This window comes from Protomyctophum parallelum, assembly GCF_964188405.1.
Source record: "Protomyctophum parallelum genome assembly, chromosome: 2".
NCBI lineage: Eukaryota > Metazoa > Chordata > Actinopteri > Myctophiformes > Myctophidae > Protomyctophum > Protomyctophum parallelum.
Window position 1 is genome coordinate 58646694 of NC_139699.1, and position 16656 is coordinate 58663349.

The 16656-nt window shown below is 42.4% G+C and overlaps 1 protein-coding gene across 1 annotated transcript; it reads right to left on the reverse strand.

Annotated features, from left to right (window-relative positions):
* Positions 1 to 6251: 6251 nt before the first annotated feature.
* Positions 6252 to 15119, reverse strand: LOC310854865 (ammonium transporter Rh type C 2-like). The gene is made up of 11 exons (XM_083759591.1): positions 14809 to 15119; positions 13532 to 13724; positions 13035 to 13185; positions 12735 to 12882; positions 12182 to 12348; positions 10959 to 11096; positions 9869 to 10005; positions 8763 to 8887; positions 7967 to 8040; positions 7404 to 7480; positions 6252 to 7260 (listed from the first exon to the last, which is right to left on the reverse strand). Exons 1-11 carry the CDS (start codon positions 15035 to 15037, stop codon positions 7227 to 7229), a joined length of 1473 nt encoding a protein of 490 aa, XP_083615717.1. The 5' UTR covers positions 15038 to 15119; the 3' UTR covers positions 6252 to 7226.
* Between the last annotated feature and the right edge of the window lie 1537 nt (positions 15120 to 16656).

The window sequence follows — 16656 nt, forward strand, 5'->3', positions numbered from 1 at the left end:
TTATAACCCATCGTTGTATAGTATGCCGTACGATATGGGCTATAGCCCATGGTCCAATATGATGAAAAACGAGGATTAAAAAAAAAATCAAAAATTCAAAAAACGATGGGCTATAACCCATCGTTTTTTAAATTTAATTATTTTTTTCAAATCCTCAAAAAGGTAGAAAAACGGCTGCTATAGTATGCCGTACGATATGGGCTATAGCCCATGGTCCAAAATGAAGAAAAACGAGGATAAAAAAAAAAAATCTAAATTCAAAAAACGATGGGCTATAACCCATCGTTTTTTAAATTTAATATTTTTTTTCAAATCCTCAAAAATGATGAAAAACGGCGTGCTATAGTATGCCGTACGATATGGTCCAAATTTAATTTAAAAAATTGGGCCAGGCCCCTGCCCGGCACCCCCCTACTCTCCCCCTGCCTGGCCCCTCCCCCTGCCTGGCCCCTCCCCCTGCCTGGCCCCTCCCCTTCCTACTCTCCCCCTGCCTGGCCCCTCCCCTTCCTACTCTCCCCTGCCTGGCCCCTCCCCTTCCTACTCTCTCCCTGCCTGGCCCCTCCCCTTCCTACTCTCCCCCTGCCCATCCTACTCTCTCCCTGCCTGGCCCCTACCCTTCCTACTCTCTCCCTGTCTGGGCGCTCCCCTTCCTACTCTCTCCCTGTCTGGGCCCTCCCCTTCGTACTCTCTCCCTGGCCCCTCTCCATCCTACTCTCCCACTGCCTATCCTACTCTCCCCCTGCCTGGCCCCTCCCCTTCCTACTCTCCCCCTGCTTGGCCCCTCCCCTTCCTACTGTACCCCTGCTTGGCCCCTCCCCTTCCTACTGTCCCCCCGGCTGGCAACTGGCCTTCCTACTCTCCCCCTGCCTGGCCCCTCCCCTTCCTACTCTACCCCTGCCTGGCCCCTCCCCTTTCCTACTGACTGAAATCAGCCTACTGTCCTCCTACCTGACCCCTACTCTCCTCCTACCTGACCCCCCACCTACATACCTGACCCCACCACTCTGACACCCAATGACCTTCCCCCCTACACTCCCCCTCACTGAACTCCGCCTACTCTCCTACCTGACCACCTTACTCTCCTCCTACCTGACCCCACTAATCTCCTCCTACCTGCCCAGTATACTCTCCTCCTACCTGAACCCCACACCTTGTACTAGGTATTCTATGGATATCATCTGATTTATCCACTGGGCCATTCCTACTCTAGGTGTCAGTGATTTGAACCATCACCGCCTACTAGGAGTATGTCGGGTTTGAACCGGCACACTTCTACTAGGTATACTACGGATATCATTTGACTTATCCCCTGGGCCACTGAGGCACACAATCATAGTGAATTTCTGGGCGGCTTTAAAGTTGTCCTTCTGGAAATCAGTGTGCAAAGAAAAGTGTCACAGTTATGACTAATGTGGGATTTGAACACTGGACCTGTGGATCCCAAGGACAGCCTCTCATCAGACTGTGCTAACAGCTGGATACTACTACACAGCTTTTTTGTTTGTTTTCTTCTTCTGAAATCGGTCTTGAAACTAAAGACATGAGTCGGGTTCGAACCGGCACACTTCTACTAGGTATACTACGGATATCATTTGACTTATCCGCTGGGCCACTGAGGCACACAATCATGGTGAATTTCTGGGCTGGTTTAAAGTTGTCCTTCTGGAAATCAGTGTGCAAAGCAAAGTGTCACAGTTATGACTAATGTGGGATTTGAACCCTGGACCTGTGGCTCCCAAGGACAGCCTCTCATCAGTCTGAGCTAACTGCTGGATACTACTACACAGCTTTTTTGTTTGTTTTCTTCTTCTGAAATCGGTCTTGAAATTAAAAGAGTCGGGTTTGAACCGGCACACTTCTACTAGGTATACTACGGATATCATTTGACTTATCCGCTGGGCCACTGAGGCACACAATCATGGTGAATTTCTGGGCTGCTTTAAAGTTGTCCTTCTAGAAATCAGTGTGCAAAGCAAAGTGTCACAGTTATGACTAATGTGGGATTTGAACCCTGGACCTGTGGCTCCCAAGGACGGCCTCTCATCAGACTGAGCTAACTGCTGGATACTAGCAGTTTAAACCGGCACACTTCTACTAGGTATACTACGGATATCATTTGACTTATCCGCTGGGCCACTGAGGCACACAATCAAGGTGAATTTCTGGGCTGCACACTGAGCCACTGGTTCCAGACAATTCACACTGCTTTTTTGTTTGTTTTCTTCTTCTGAAATCGGTCTTGAAAATAAAAGTATGAGTCGGGTTTGAACCCACCATCTCCCGATCATGTGGCAGCGTTCTAACACACTGAGCCACTGGTTCCAGACAATTCACACTGCTTTTTTGTTTGTTTGCTTGTAAGTGACACATCCAGAATGTATTTTTCAATGTATTGTTAGTTCTTAAACATAAACTCATACAGTTCATGCCCCAGTGAGATCAGTTTGAGAGTCATACAGTTGTCTGTACCTCATTTCAACTGCCGAACCACAGGTTTGAACCAGGAACCTTCAGATCTACAGTCTAATGCTCTCCCAACTGTGCTATTACAGCTTGCAAGTATCACATCCAGTATTTATGTTTACATTGACTGTTACTTGTTACTTCTTAAACAAAACAACTCATAAAGTTTTTCACCCAGTGATCAAACCAAACACCTACAGACGCATATGTGAGTGTGACCATGCTCTAAGTTTGACCTTAATACAGTATTACTGTGATATGACTGCAGCTCATGAAATTAATAATGAGATCCACATTGAACACACTCATTAATTGTATTGGCTGCCATCTTGTACCCCTTTTTTAACTGCACTGTCAAAATCAAGTGAAAATGTGGTTTAGAGCAACAGTTTATAAAAGGATTATCAGATTTTTGTGTTATCTTCCTGAACTGAAGAATAACATGTTGAGTAGTGTAAGATATTGTCATATGCTCTCGGGTAGGTGACTGCAAATCATGTTTGGAATTTCCATTTCCATGTTTCCATATTTTCTATATTTTCCTTATGTGGGGAACATAGAACCTTTTTTGAGTGGGGAACATAGAACCTCTTTTTGGTTGAGCGGGGAACATAGAACCTTTTTTGGGGGGCCGGGTGAGTGGGGAACATAGAACCAGGGGAACATAGAACCTGGGGAACATAGGGATGACCCCTGACTGCAGTTCATGGAATTAATAATGAGTGTTATCTTCCTGAACTGAAGAATAACATGTTGAGTACATATTTGTCATATGCTCTCGGGTAGGTGACTGCACATCATGTTTGGAATTCATGTTTCCATATTTTTAAATTCTGCCAATGATACCACGGAATGAAAATAGGATAGGAAGTTTTGCTATTTTGTCATCACATCTTAAATTTGTACGCATGAATTCTGACCATAAGAAGCAAATACAGGCCTTGCTTATATGATAGGTCCTTCAGTTTAATCAAGCAATTATATGTTTTCAATGGTTATTTATTTATTTATTAGCTTGCTCTAATTGGATGCAGTTGGAGCACCTTAATTAGCTAAACCATTCAGCTGTGATCATTCTCACAGGTTCTAAAGCTGCTCTGATCTCTACCTATTTCACACTGGCAAGGATCCCGTGGCCTTTGTGCTCCTATCAAAGCTCCCCATGTTAGCACAGGGGTCATATACCCCCCTGAGACTTACCCCTCTGACCTCAACCAATGGACTCTTGTCAAGTGGATAAAAAGCGTTGATTGGCCTCTGATAATGCCTAGTGTTCTGTCAAATGAACATTTGATGAGAGTGACCATGACTGGCATGACATAAGGATATGGGAAATGCAGCTAATCAGCAGGACATCCATATGTGTGATATTACACTACATAGCTCTAGACTAGCACTACAAGATTGTTAGCCGTGCTGGTTAGATGGTGATGATGTCCTCTCTATAGCCACCCTTTCACTCTCCTGCTTTCACTCTGACTTCATTTCCCTTTGTTTATTTTTCTTTCTTTCAATTCCCAATCTTTCATAAAGGCAACAGAGACCTGGGGCTCCATCTTGCGCCGCACCCTTATCCCTCATCCCTAAACGTATTTGCCATTTTTTACTATTTTGAAAAACATTTTAAAATAATTAAACTGGCCGATCTACATCGAGACATTGTGAGCTTGGAGATCGGCTATTTGAACCATTTTAAAAGGTTTTTTTAAATAGTAAGAAATGGCAAATTAGTTTAGGGATAAGGGTTAAGGGGTGGCGTAAGATATAGCCCCTTTACAAAATGAGATCACCCCTCACCATGAACAATGCACATCTACATCCTCTATGTTTCAAGGAGAACAAAACCTGATTGTGAAGTGGTCTTTGCAAGGCACTGGTATAGGGGCCCCTGGACAGGGAGGGTGCTTTCTGATGGGGCATGTTAACATACCGTACGTCTGTTTTGGACCAGAAAAGCTTCAGATAGGTCTTTCACGTGGCTGGTGAGAAGATGGTGGATGCTGCACACATTGATCAGCCCAGATGGATTCGGCAGCTTGTTCCAATCAGCTCAGAAAGGTGATATAATTGCCAAGGCCGGAGGGGAGAGGGCCACCACCTTTTAGGAGTTTGTCAGATCTCCTCCTTTCCCCCTTCCACAAATTCTACTGCACTCTAACCTCACTGATTATATTCCCCGTCCAACCCCACCCCGTCGCACCCCGCTCAACAATAGGCCAATTTGTCCCTGTGGCTTGGTCCCCTGCTGCGTTATTTAGCCTCTCTTCTGCACTTCAATAGCAGGTAGTGATTAGAGAACTTCCACAATCTCGTCCCCATTCCGAGAAAATCCCTCCTCCCTGTCCCTCCAACCTTTAATCTGATTACAGGCATTGGGCAGCTTTTCAGATGAGGCCAGTCCCAGGGGGACAATAGTGGCCCAAGTGGTTTCACAAACACACTCCCAGGGGTCATATGATTCACGAGGAGCTGTGTCCACTCTCCTTTAACGTCAGGTCTTTTCAGGGGAGATAAAGAGTAGGATTAGCACTCCCTCTCAAAAAATGGCAATTTTTATTTTTTACATTGATACGGCTGGCAGTATGGGTTAAACTGCATTAAACTGGTCAAGTGATTGTGGTGCATGGTGCAAGAAGGCACACTGGAATTGCACAGATCTTTGCAGTTAATAATTTGGATATGTTGTTATTCCAGAAAGTGAAGCTAATAAACTTTAACTTCATGCATGTTATCCAGTTTTCAATGTGCCATGCTGCTAATCGCTAGAGTGAACATATTTATTTGATCTTGATACAAACAAACATCTGCAGTGTTGGGTCAGCTACATGTAGCTTAACTTGCCCAACACTGGTTTTAATCATGTATTTGATGTTTTTTCCCAGTAATAATTGAGGCTCGAATACCTGCACATATAGTGGAGTAAGCAATAAGTCTATTAAAGTTAATTAATAATATTAGCTATATATGATTTTGCAGTGTTGGGTCAGCTACAGTACATGTGCTAGCCATCTCAGGCGTCGGTGTGTAATATCCCTGGTGATGCTCTGGCTCCCCGTTTGTTTATACAGTTAATTATTGGAAATTTCATTTGGCCAAAAGATCTGGCATATTCGCCGGAACACTTCAATTTTCCTCACGTCTTGTTCCTCAATGGCCCTCCAGGTTGGGGGTTGGGCGTGGCACTAACAATGCCACCCCGTAAAAGAAAACCTATTGTTACAGAAACTACAAGAAAGGGGCAGTGCACTTTTATTGTTGAGGGGCGCTGGCCCCTCCTATGCCCAGCTTCGTGTGTTTGTACAACGGAAATGATTCGATTCGCTGAGCACGGAATGTGATGCATGATGATGACGTATGATGATAAGAGTGCCCCACACTTCACACGAGTGTGATTTTTTTAATTTCACTACAACTCTCGTCTAAATCACAGTATTTGACCCTGTTGTTGTAACCTCCTGGTTAACTCATTTAACCCTTCCAGTCATTGTAGAGGCCTCTTCCCTTCACTCAATAAAACTCCAGCCACCCGCAAATCTATCATGCCAGCATAAAGCCGATGTCCACACATTGCGTTTGGAGTTCATCAGTGTCACAGTGTTTGGTCAGGAAATGACCCTGTCTGGCCTTCATTACCATCAGAATGGAAGGAGTGGGGAGGTTTGCACCGATGACCATTGACCACATGGACCCAGACTAGTTCAGCCCCTCTCTTTTAGCGATCCACACCCACACATATGCTCATCTAGCCTACCAGAATCGTAGAGCTAGGTCTGTATGTCAGTTCAATTAGTTTGAAAGCACCTTTATTAAAGTCACAGTGATATTTCAAGACACATATTTACAAAGCTTCTTCATAGTCCAAAACAAAGAACAATAAGAAGATACAGAACACATTCATCATTCATTCATCCTTCTGTTTGCTACATTTCATTTAGACAAACAGATGTTCACACATTCAACAGTACATAAAACATGTCATAATCATGGCAACACAACTTTGTTAATAAGACAGAGATATACTGCATACAGAGTTATTTAAGATCTTCAATACCATTAACTCTTTGTTTAAATACTATAATTACTTCTCCCGTATAAATTATGCAAAGAAATCAATTGGAAAATACGACCTCAAAATCTCTCATCCTGTTCATGATAATTTGTTGCACGAGCTAAATTCCAATAGATGTGTCCACAAACACTTACATAAATATATAGTCTATATATATTTAAAATATATTACAACATCCATGGTGACTAAGTCACAAGTACATTACAGTGTCATTGAATTCTAATCTAAAAAATATACATTTCTTAAGGCAAATATTTAAATTGTGAAGCATTTTAAGTTAAGATAATACATCATTCCACTGTTTAGTGGAGTTAAAATCGCAAACACTCCCAATTATTCTGTATTCCCTGCCTCTCCACAGATCTTGTTAAGACGTACCATCAATGTACAATAAGGACAGTACCATTTTATGTGTAATGTGGACTGATATAATATATCTTACCTTGGTGAGAATTCATATAATTCTACACATAGTCATAAAGCTTTTTTTTCTATTATTGAAAATGACAATGTAGCCACCTATTTTGCGCTGACTCACCACTGTCATATAGGCTTCTAATTTGAATAGTTTAAAATATACACGATTTGTATACAACTTCACAGGAAAATCAAACTGTACTACGAATTGCCTTCTCTATCAGAGAGGGTCCTTCATTCATACTTCAGGGCTGTTTCTGGGATGCTCGAGTCTAGCCTATGCTTGATCCACAGAGAAATTGGACTCAGACCTGTAGCAGAGAACAAGTATTTAGAATTAGAGTTCAATGGAAAAAGATGACCATGTAATAACAGGTAAGGATGATAAGGGTTCTTATCATCCATATAAAATAGTGGTAATTGATGTTTCTATACTGGGGAGAGTAGGACTTACATTTCTGTATGCTTGTTTAATACCATATGGTTGTTGTATTCCAGAATAGGGGGGATTAACTCCTCCTCTTCAGGAACCTGAGGAGAAGTAACATTTGATCAGAACATTGACAAGAAACATTGTAGATTTTCAGTTAAATCCCTTCTTCTCTTAGATCTATTTCATCCTTCAGTCGCTTCAGGACGTCCCTACATCCACATCTTGATTCAACTAGTTTATGCTTCTAAACTGACATGTACCAGCAATGACACATACACTGGTGTATTTGCACTGTCACTGTCCCCTTCTTTCTTCTGTTATGCTTAACAGACGCGGCGGTTGTTGGGGTGGGTGGGAGAGGGTGAGCTGAGCAAGCTGTGTATGTATGTATATATACACTGGTATGTATGTATCTGTATCGTATCTCTATCTGTGTGCTCTATGTTTTATGTATCTGGTTCATGTTTCATGGGTTCCCCCTTGGAAATGAGACGCTGCATCTCAGGGGGCTATCCCTTCAATTAAAAAAAATCTGAAATGGGGCAATACTGTCATCTAGTGGTGAGATACTGAATAGCACTGACCTCCCAGTAAACCTCGTCATCAAAGCAGTTGTCATCAGCAGGGTCTCCCCAGCAGGGGAACCTCAGAAGGCAGCCTGTGAAGACAGAAGAATGGATGTTAGCTGGGTTTTTTTTTAAGTATGTGGAAAAAAACAGCATAGATCGTGTTGTGTTCATAGTAGACTAGCCTAGCAGTGACAGAACCTGGCCAGCTCTATTTCTGCAGAGTTGCAGATGAAGTATTGCTCAAGTGCACTGATTATATGAAAACGGAAAAGGTTTAAATATCACAGGGAAATTATGTTTTTCTTCCAGCTGTTACATAATGGAGCAGGAAATTGTGGGACGAGAGAAGAGGAGTGGAAGTGGTGAAACAAAAATGTAAGGTTGACGCTTCGCTGTGTCATTGGAGGGCTGAAAAGCAGTTAAAGCCAGCTCAACTTTGATTTGTAGAAGTCAAAATAAGCAGAAATGTATTTCACTGAATGGAAATGACAAGCTTAGCTGGGGTAAATTTTTAGGAGGCTGAAATACAGATTCTCTGTGATATTTGAAGATCGTGGAAAGTAGCCTATAACTGTTTTGACTTGAGTCTCTGTAGTGGTTTCATGATGGCTGCAGGCTTGTTTGTTTGTTTATTTTTAAAATAACTTCTAAAAGATCTCTATGAATACATATGATTATGCATCTTCTTTGGGGTGTCCTATTGTCAATCCACAAGACATACAGACCACTTGGCATGACAAGGAAATTGTAGGCCTATATTGGTTCAGATATATTACGGTATAGGCCTACAGTCCAAAGTTTCCAAACTTACCAACGAGACATCCTCCACCAAGTCCAAATGCTACTGACACACATGTCCCAGCAGCTTGGAAGCCACCCTGCGTCAGCACAGTTCTGTCTTTAAAGTCCCCGAAAAAGTCAAAGGTGTTGACCAACCTGTGGAGAACGGGGCATAATGTTATGTTTCCTGCGAGATCCGATTACACGTCATTTTCTATCTGAATTCCATTTTGATCGTTTTGAGAAAGCGAAAGGGCCATTTATTTATAATGATACTGCATTAAAGGTATATTCAGTGATTTCACTCAAAAGACCTTAGGTTTCGTTTTTGGCTGGGACCTAAGCCTTTCATCCAATCAGGATAGAGAGCCAAAAACGAAACCTAAGGTTTTTTGACCCCCAGGGGTTAACTGGGGACAGGGAGGAACTCCTTATATGGTCAGCACACTCTATAGTAGAGAGGATTATCACAACAAAACAAAAAAATAAGTGATATTTGAATTAAGTGAAATCACTGAATATACCTTTAACGTTTATTCTGTTAGTAGATGGTTAAACAGTGACTTAAATCCCTAAAACGTGTTCTTGATTACTTAAATGTGGCCTAAATTCTCAAAGTTGTTTCTTATATGAACAGATTACATTTACTAAAGAATAAACATTGCTGAGGAGATAAAGTGTTCTAATTCAGTTGTCTCCTGGAAGAGAAACAAAGCCTGGTCACCTGACTTTGATATCAGTGTCTCGGTTTACTGATGGAGAGATGTGTGTTTCTGATAGTTTATGAAGATAAAACAGTTTCCACTTTGAGACACACCTGTGTGTGTGTGTGTGTGTGTGTGTGTGTGTGTGTGTGTGTGTGTGGGACGTGGGTGTGTGTGTGTGTGTGTGTGTTCACGTGCATGTGTGAGTGTTACAAGTGACTTCAAACTCGGAATGCAATGGATGATCCATCCGTGTGTGTGTGTGTGTGTGTGTGTGTGTGTGTGTGTGTGTGACTGCGTGCGTGTGTGTGTGTGCGCGTGCTTGCGTGCATGTTAACATGAATGCGTGAGTGCTGCATGTGACTTCAAACTCGGAATGCAATGGATAAAAATGTGTGCGTGCGTGCGTGCGTGCGTGCGTGTTTCCACTCACCCCTCCCTTGTATAGACTGCTTCAGTGGCTGCTGCAGCAACGATGGCTCCGGTAAACCCTCCCAGCATCCCCGGTACGGCGTGCAGGTTGTGGACGCCACAGGTATCTTGGATCTTCAAGTATTTCTCCATCGCAGGCTGGAAGGCAGCAAAGTGACAGGGGATCGTTTGTTACCTACACGTCACGCGTCATATGTCATGCGAGGCCTTTTGTCAAAATGACACGGAGAAAGTTAAGCAAATAATAGCAGAACGATTTGACTTCACTCAACCCATTTTCAAAAAGAAAATAAGAACAAAGAAAATAGTCACAGAGGAATGACCAGGTTTTTCCTGTGCAATCAAAATTGTATTTCTACAGTTTGTTTAAGCAGCACAGCACCCAGAGGACACCTTCCTACTCCAGGCTACGGGTGACATGCAAAATAAGTATTCCTTTCCTTCTTGAAGTCACATTTAATTTGCTCTGCTACACTGTAATGAAACAGCGTTCATTTAATTCCGAAGGGTTTATTTTTAGTTTACTCTCTTGGCGGTGAAATTAACACTAGCAGTTGTTTTCGTTGACTAAAACTATGACGAAAAATGTTCGTCGACTACCTTTTTTCGCTGACTAAAACTGAGACTAAATATATTGCCAATTTCGTCAACAAATAAAAACTAGACTAAAACGTTAGGGATGGACTATAGTCATGGACAAGAGATCCAGTATAAGCCATTTTACACTTGGTTGCATGCTGAAAATAGCAAATCTACAAGCTCACAACGCGTTGCAGCGCGACGCGTTGTGAGCTTGTAGATCTGCTATTTTCATCAAGTTCAAAATCAGTCATTACGACGGCATCGAGGCCCGCCAAAATACATTTTAGTCGACTAAACTAAACTACATTTAGTTGACTAAAATCTTATGACATTTAGTCGACTAAAACTAGACTAACACCAAAACATTCCAGGTGACTAAAATGTGACTAAAACTAAATGAAAACTATTCAGGAGACCTATATGACTAAAACTAAAATAGAAATTTGCTGCCAAAAAACAACACGGTTTCAAACATGGACACAATCAACATGAATAATGTGCGTGCTCACAGAGACGACGACGTAGCCGAAGGTGGAGATGATGCCACAGCAGAAGCCCACGATCAGTGCGCCGTATGGCGTGATCATGAACTCAGCGGATGTTCCCATGGCCACGCCCCCTGCCAGGGTAGCATTCTGGATGTGTACCTGTCAGTCACAGAGGGAGGGCGTGTCAGTCAGGTCAAAATACATGCCTCAAGATAGTCTGCACATTACATCTCAACGGTTTGATCATTGCATGCTCATCATACATTTATTTAATGAAACTTTTAACCACTTAAAGCCGTGGTTTTCAACCCTTTTCATACCGACTAGGCCCATTCTTTATTGGGCATTTGAGCCACGGACCACCACTTCATGACATTTAGCCTCTCAGACCCAAAACGTAGGATATTTCGTTATCGTTGGATAGAATTAATTGTAAACAATTTCATGCTGTGTATTGATGTTAATGGTACCATAGGAGAGACAACAGCAAAAGTTGATCAAAATTGCAAATATTCTACATTCTCTAATAGAGTAGCCTAGACTGCTTGTACATTAAGTAATGCAAATGTGTTTAACAATAACTTTTGAGAGCATAAAATGAAACCAAATAAACCTGTAAGGGCCCATTTGTTTTCATTTTAGACTCTCAAGAGTTAAATATCTATAAGGGTCCATTTGTTCGGGACCACCTGGAACCTCCTCATTGACCACTGGTGGTCCCCGGACCACTGGTTGGAAACCACTGACTTAAAGGCCCACTTCCCCTTCCCTACTCGGCCTGTGTCTCAGTCAGATAAGCAAAGTGGACAGTTCAGAAACCCGCCTACCAGTGACATCATCAAACAAGACTTTGAATGTTTTGTTTTATTAATGCGAGAATAATGGCTTCTACTATAACATGCCAACTGTCCAGGAGTAGAAAACCTGGAGTTTCTCTTTAGCTTGTATTCCCCAGTGATGATGTCACTGGTAGGCAGGTTTCTGAACTCCCCCAGTACAAAAATAATGAGCCCTAGTGAGGGCCGAAATGAAGGTTAGGTTGAAAATGGGTGAAATGGTCATTTTAAGCCCTATATTTTGCATTCTCAACAACTTTCAAAAATAGTGGAAATAGCAGATTGGCTATTTTCAATATTTTTTCAATTTTATTTATTTATTTTTGTCGGTATTATTGTTTATTTTTAATGCAAGGACGCCCAGGTTGAAAGTGGTCGAGTACAGCTCTTTAGTCATTTGTTTGTTACCATATCAAGCTTGCCGCCCTTCTGTGAGGCGCTGGACACACACACGGTGGTCAGAACACAGGAGGCCAGGGCCAGGTAGGTGTTGATGGCTGTCCTGTGCTGTCCGTCACCGTGGTCTGTGATAGCGCCGTTGAAACTGGGCCAGAACATCCACAGGAACAGGGTGCCTGTGTGAGGTTCAACAGGACAATAGGATTCTGTCACCAATGCATTACAATCATTGTTTGTTTTTTGTGTTTTTGGTTTTCATTTTATATGCATTTTGTTAGTAATCCCCATCACTGCTAGTGCTACAGTAACTATACTTGTCTGCTCTGGTACACCAGCCGTTTCTTTTTACTTGACTGCGAGGATGTAGTATTTTGTGGAGGAACACGCTAATCCTAGTCATTCCAGTTCCACTCACTGCTGAACAGGACCAACTTGCAGGAGTCATAGTGAAGCTACAAAGATCACCCTTCCCCTGCCGGCTGCCCACCCACAAACAAGACTGACTGTGTTTGTTGGTGCGACTGGCAGGCATATATATATAGTCAAGACATTTCCAACTCACCAATCATGGCAAACACATCAGAGTGGTAGACGGAACCATTGCGGCCGCTGCTCTGGTGTAGGTTTGGTCGGTAGAGGACCCAGGAGATGGCCAGGCCGTAATACCCTCCGAAGCAGTGAATGATCATGGAGCCACCGGCATCTCTGCACTGCAAATAATATATAATTATTTTAGAATCGAAAATATTTACATTTATCAATTATCAAACATAACTGATTCAGGGGATAATTAACTGCCCATTGGAAAAACCTATGTTTTGGGTCAATAGAATGATCCCTCTGTATTGTGTATTGGACTCACATGTAGGAGGCTGAGTATAATGTACTCTTCCACAGCAAACAGCGTGACACCAAATAGGGTAAGGACCAATAGCTGCACTGGGCTGACTTTTCCCAGGCAGGCGCCGTAGGCTATCAGACAGCCAGCTACACAGAAATCTGCATTGATGAGACTGAAGGAGGGTGGAGTGGGGACAGGACAAGATGATATATGATGTTAGACATTGAGCAGACTAACTTGCAGTGCAGTGCAGATCGTAATCTTTTAAGAAGAAAGTATGTTCGTCATTCAAACCGGTAAGAGTACAAAGGAAAAGAACACACGTGTACTCAAGAGTGACAGGAGTAATGAATGAGTAATGTGAGTGTTACATAAGTACTGTACGTTCATGTGATATACAGATATAGCCTATTGTAGGTATAGCTTAAGGTGTAGCTTAAGTTACAGTATAATAAACTTATGTTGACAGATTTATGGCATGACTGCACTGTTCTGATTTCTAGGAAAGCTTTAATTACCTCTCAACTCCGATGTAGATCTTTCCGGTTTCGTGGTCGAGAGAATGAAACCAGCCTTGCATGAGAAGAGCCCACTGGACACCAAAAGCCGCAATCAGAAAGTTGAACCCCACCGCGCCGAAGCTGTAGCGTTTCATAAAGGTCATGAGGAAGCCGAAGCCAACGAAGATCATGACATGGACGTCCTGGAAGCCTGCAAACAAAGAGTGTTATGGTTAATTCACATATATATGAATTAGGCTTAATAGTTGAAGTCACAGGCTAAACTGCATTGTAATAATATCAAGTTGAGGTAAGATTATCCTTTTCACAGTGTCAAGACTCATGTGTCATGACAGGGAGGTGCAGGTGCAGCTAAGAAAATGTATTGTTGATATGTTCAATTTAGTTGTACCAGTAAAGCATTGCTTTTGGCATTATGTGGAAACAAGTCCAAGGCAACTTTTGATTTAGAAACAAAGTATTGTTTCATTTGCCTTTAGTCAACAGTTCAGCTGCTCATTAGATAACAATCTACGTAACAATTAATGTTCTCTGTGATCATCAACTTGTCAATGAAATTAATCGGTACAAAACTGCCAAGGAAGGCATACAATGAAATAATTTGTGTTTGACCGTTCAAACAAGCAGCACATGCATTCTGAAAATCAGCTTACTAATCAGTGCCAATTGAAAAGATCCAGAGATGACCTATGTCAGCACATGAAATGGACTATTTTGGTGTAGTGTTGTAATACAATGATTATTCATAAAATTGGCAATAGGTTAAGTAAGTATTTTCAAAGGAGTATTTTCAAGATTCTTCCGATTTTCAAGCTAAGAAATTTCTTTTTTATAATGTATTTCCACTTTAAAATATCACTGTAGGTGAGATGGCATGCAGAATAACTTAATTCACTAAATTAATCTAGATAATGCTGTTAAATAAATATATTAATATGCCAATATTAATATGCCAATTTCAATGTTTTTAAGTTAGACTATACCCGTTTATGAAATGAACTGCTAGACATGTATTTTGAAATGTGAATTCCTACAAATTTGTATGCTTTTGTGTGTTCTGTCTGTAACTGGGGTTTTAATTATGCTGCTGTCTGTCTTGGTCAAGTTTCCTTTGAAAAATAGTTTTTAGTCCCACTGAGATTTAAAAAAAGAAAAAAATAATCTCAGTAGGACTATCCTGGTTAAATAAATAAACATTGTAGCCTATGTACAGCAAATGAACGCAAAAACAACATCCAGCTAAAAGATACAAGTGACCGTTCTTAAATACTCACTTGGATATCTGAAGTAGAAGTCGTTTTCGGCATCGCTGGTAATGTTGTAGTGCTTTTTGTGCTCAATCCATTTCCCCGTGTCCGACTCGTCATCATAACGGATGAAGACTCCAAATAGGATGATCATGGCAATCTGCCATACCATTGACACCGCTGGCAAACTGACATGCACATTGGTGTTTTTCTGCCGGCAGAAGAAGTTCCTGGCTCCCTGAACACAGTTCCCCATGTTGGTGCTGCTGCTGCCTCTGAAGATGAGCTATCTATGGTCAGTTCTCAGTCTGCCGTTGCTCCTGAGAGACTTGCAAGCATCACAACAGGTATATATGGGTCTTTGGAGAGGCGTGTCCTCCTACTCGGAGCACCACCTGTACAGTATGTTAGTTCCTCCTGACCCAGTGGTATAGCCCCTGATGGTGACATTCTTAAAACATGTGCTGTAGCACATGACAGCTATAGGGAACACACACACACACACACACACACACACACATACACATGAACACACATGGATTTACATAGCACACATACTGTACTACAAAACAGCACAACTGGCCCGTTGTCGACAGTATATTTAGTCATAGTTTTAGTCACCATAGCTTAGTTTTCATTTAGTTTTCGTCAGTGAAAAAAGGTAGTCGACGAACATTTCTCGTCATAGTTTTACTCGACGAAAACAACACTGCTCACAGGCCTCAGTCTGAGGGCCTCAAAAGTCTAATATCTCCTCCGGTCAATAGGGATGTCTAGTGGGGTTAAGGTATTGGACTTTGACGCGGGAGACCCGAGTTGGAATCCCAGGCGTTACCTATTTTGCATAGTTCACCACCTGTTCGGTGTGTATATATGTCCGAGGTGAGTTTCTCAGGGATGTGCAAGGACTCCCAAGAATTTGAAGTTGCTGCATGAGTCATGACTCTCTCCACTGCAGCAAAGATGAGGCTGTGTTTGTTGTCTGCATGGCCTCCTGTAGTCCATGATGTGCTCTTGGGTCTTGTTGATGTTGTGACAACTTGTGAGCAGGCGTTGCATCCTCACAGTGAAACACCTCACTCGAGAGTCGAGACATGTGATTGTGTGTGTTAATGCCTATAGTGTAGGACCACATGTAGGCGCAGTAGGGAAGGGACCAGCATACATGAGGGAATTGGCACAATGACTAAATTGGGAGAAAAGGGGGGCTCTCAAGGGGGCTTAACTATAACAAAATATATCGCATGGATGCACCTGGGACGTATCCTCAGTGATGTATCCCAAGGTCATCACCTGGGACGTATCCTCACTGATGTATCCCAAGGTCATCACCTGGGATGTATCCTCAGTGATGTATCACAAGGTCATCACCTGGGACGTATCCTCAATGATGTATCCCAAGGTCATCACCTGGGACGTATCCTCAATGATGTATCCCAAGGTCATCACCTGGGACGTATCCTCAGTGATGTATCCCAAGGTCCTCAGTGATGTATCCCAAGGTCATCACCTGGGACGTATCCTCAGTGATGTATCCCAAGGTCCTCAGTGATGTATCCCAAGGTCATCACCTGGGACGTATCCTCAGTGATGTATCCCAAGGTCCTCAGTGATGTATCCCAAGGTCATCACCTGGAACGTATCCTCAGTGATGTATCCCAAGGTCCTCAGTGATGTATCCCAAGGTCATCACCTGGGACGTATCCTCAGTGATGTATCCCAAGGTTCTCAGTGATGTATCCCAAAGTCATCACCTGGGACGTATCCTCAGGCCATCAAGGTTTCTCGGACATCATACCCCTCACTCAGGTGACCCAGCCGAGGTAAAATGGTAAATGGTGCATTTATATAGCGCCTTTATCCAAGGCGCTTTAC

Excerpts from the sequence above, each read along its gene's own strand:
- LOC310854865 (XM_083759591.1), bottom strand. The coding sequence starts at position 15,037 with ATGGGGAACTGTGTTCAGGGAGCCAGGAACTTCTTCTGCCGGCAGAAA. Across the intron at positions 12,349-12,734 it reads TGATGTGTTTGCCATGATTG|GCACCCTGTTCCTGTGGATG; the intron begins GTGAGTTGGAAA and ends AACCTCACACAG. Across the intron at positions 7,261-7,403 it reads TTAAACAAGCATACAGAAAT|GTCTGAGTCCAATTTCTCTG; the intron begins GTAAGTCCTACT and ends TCTCTGCTACAG.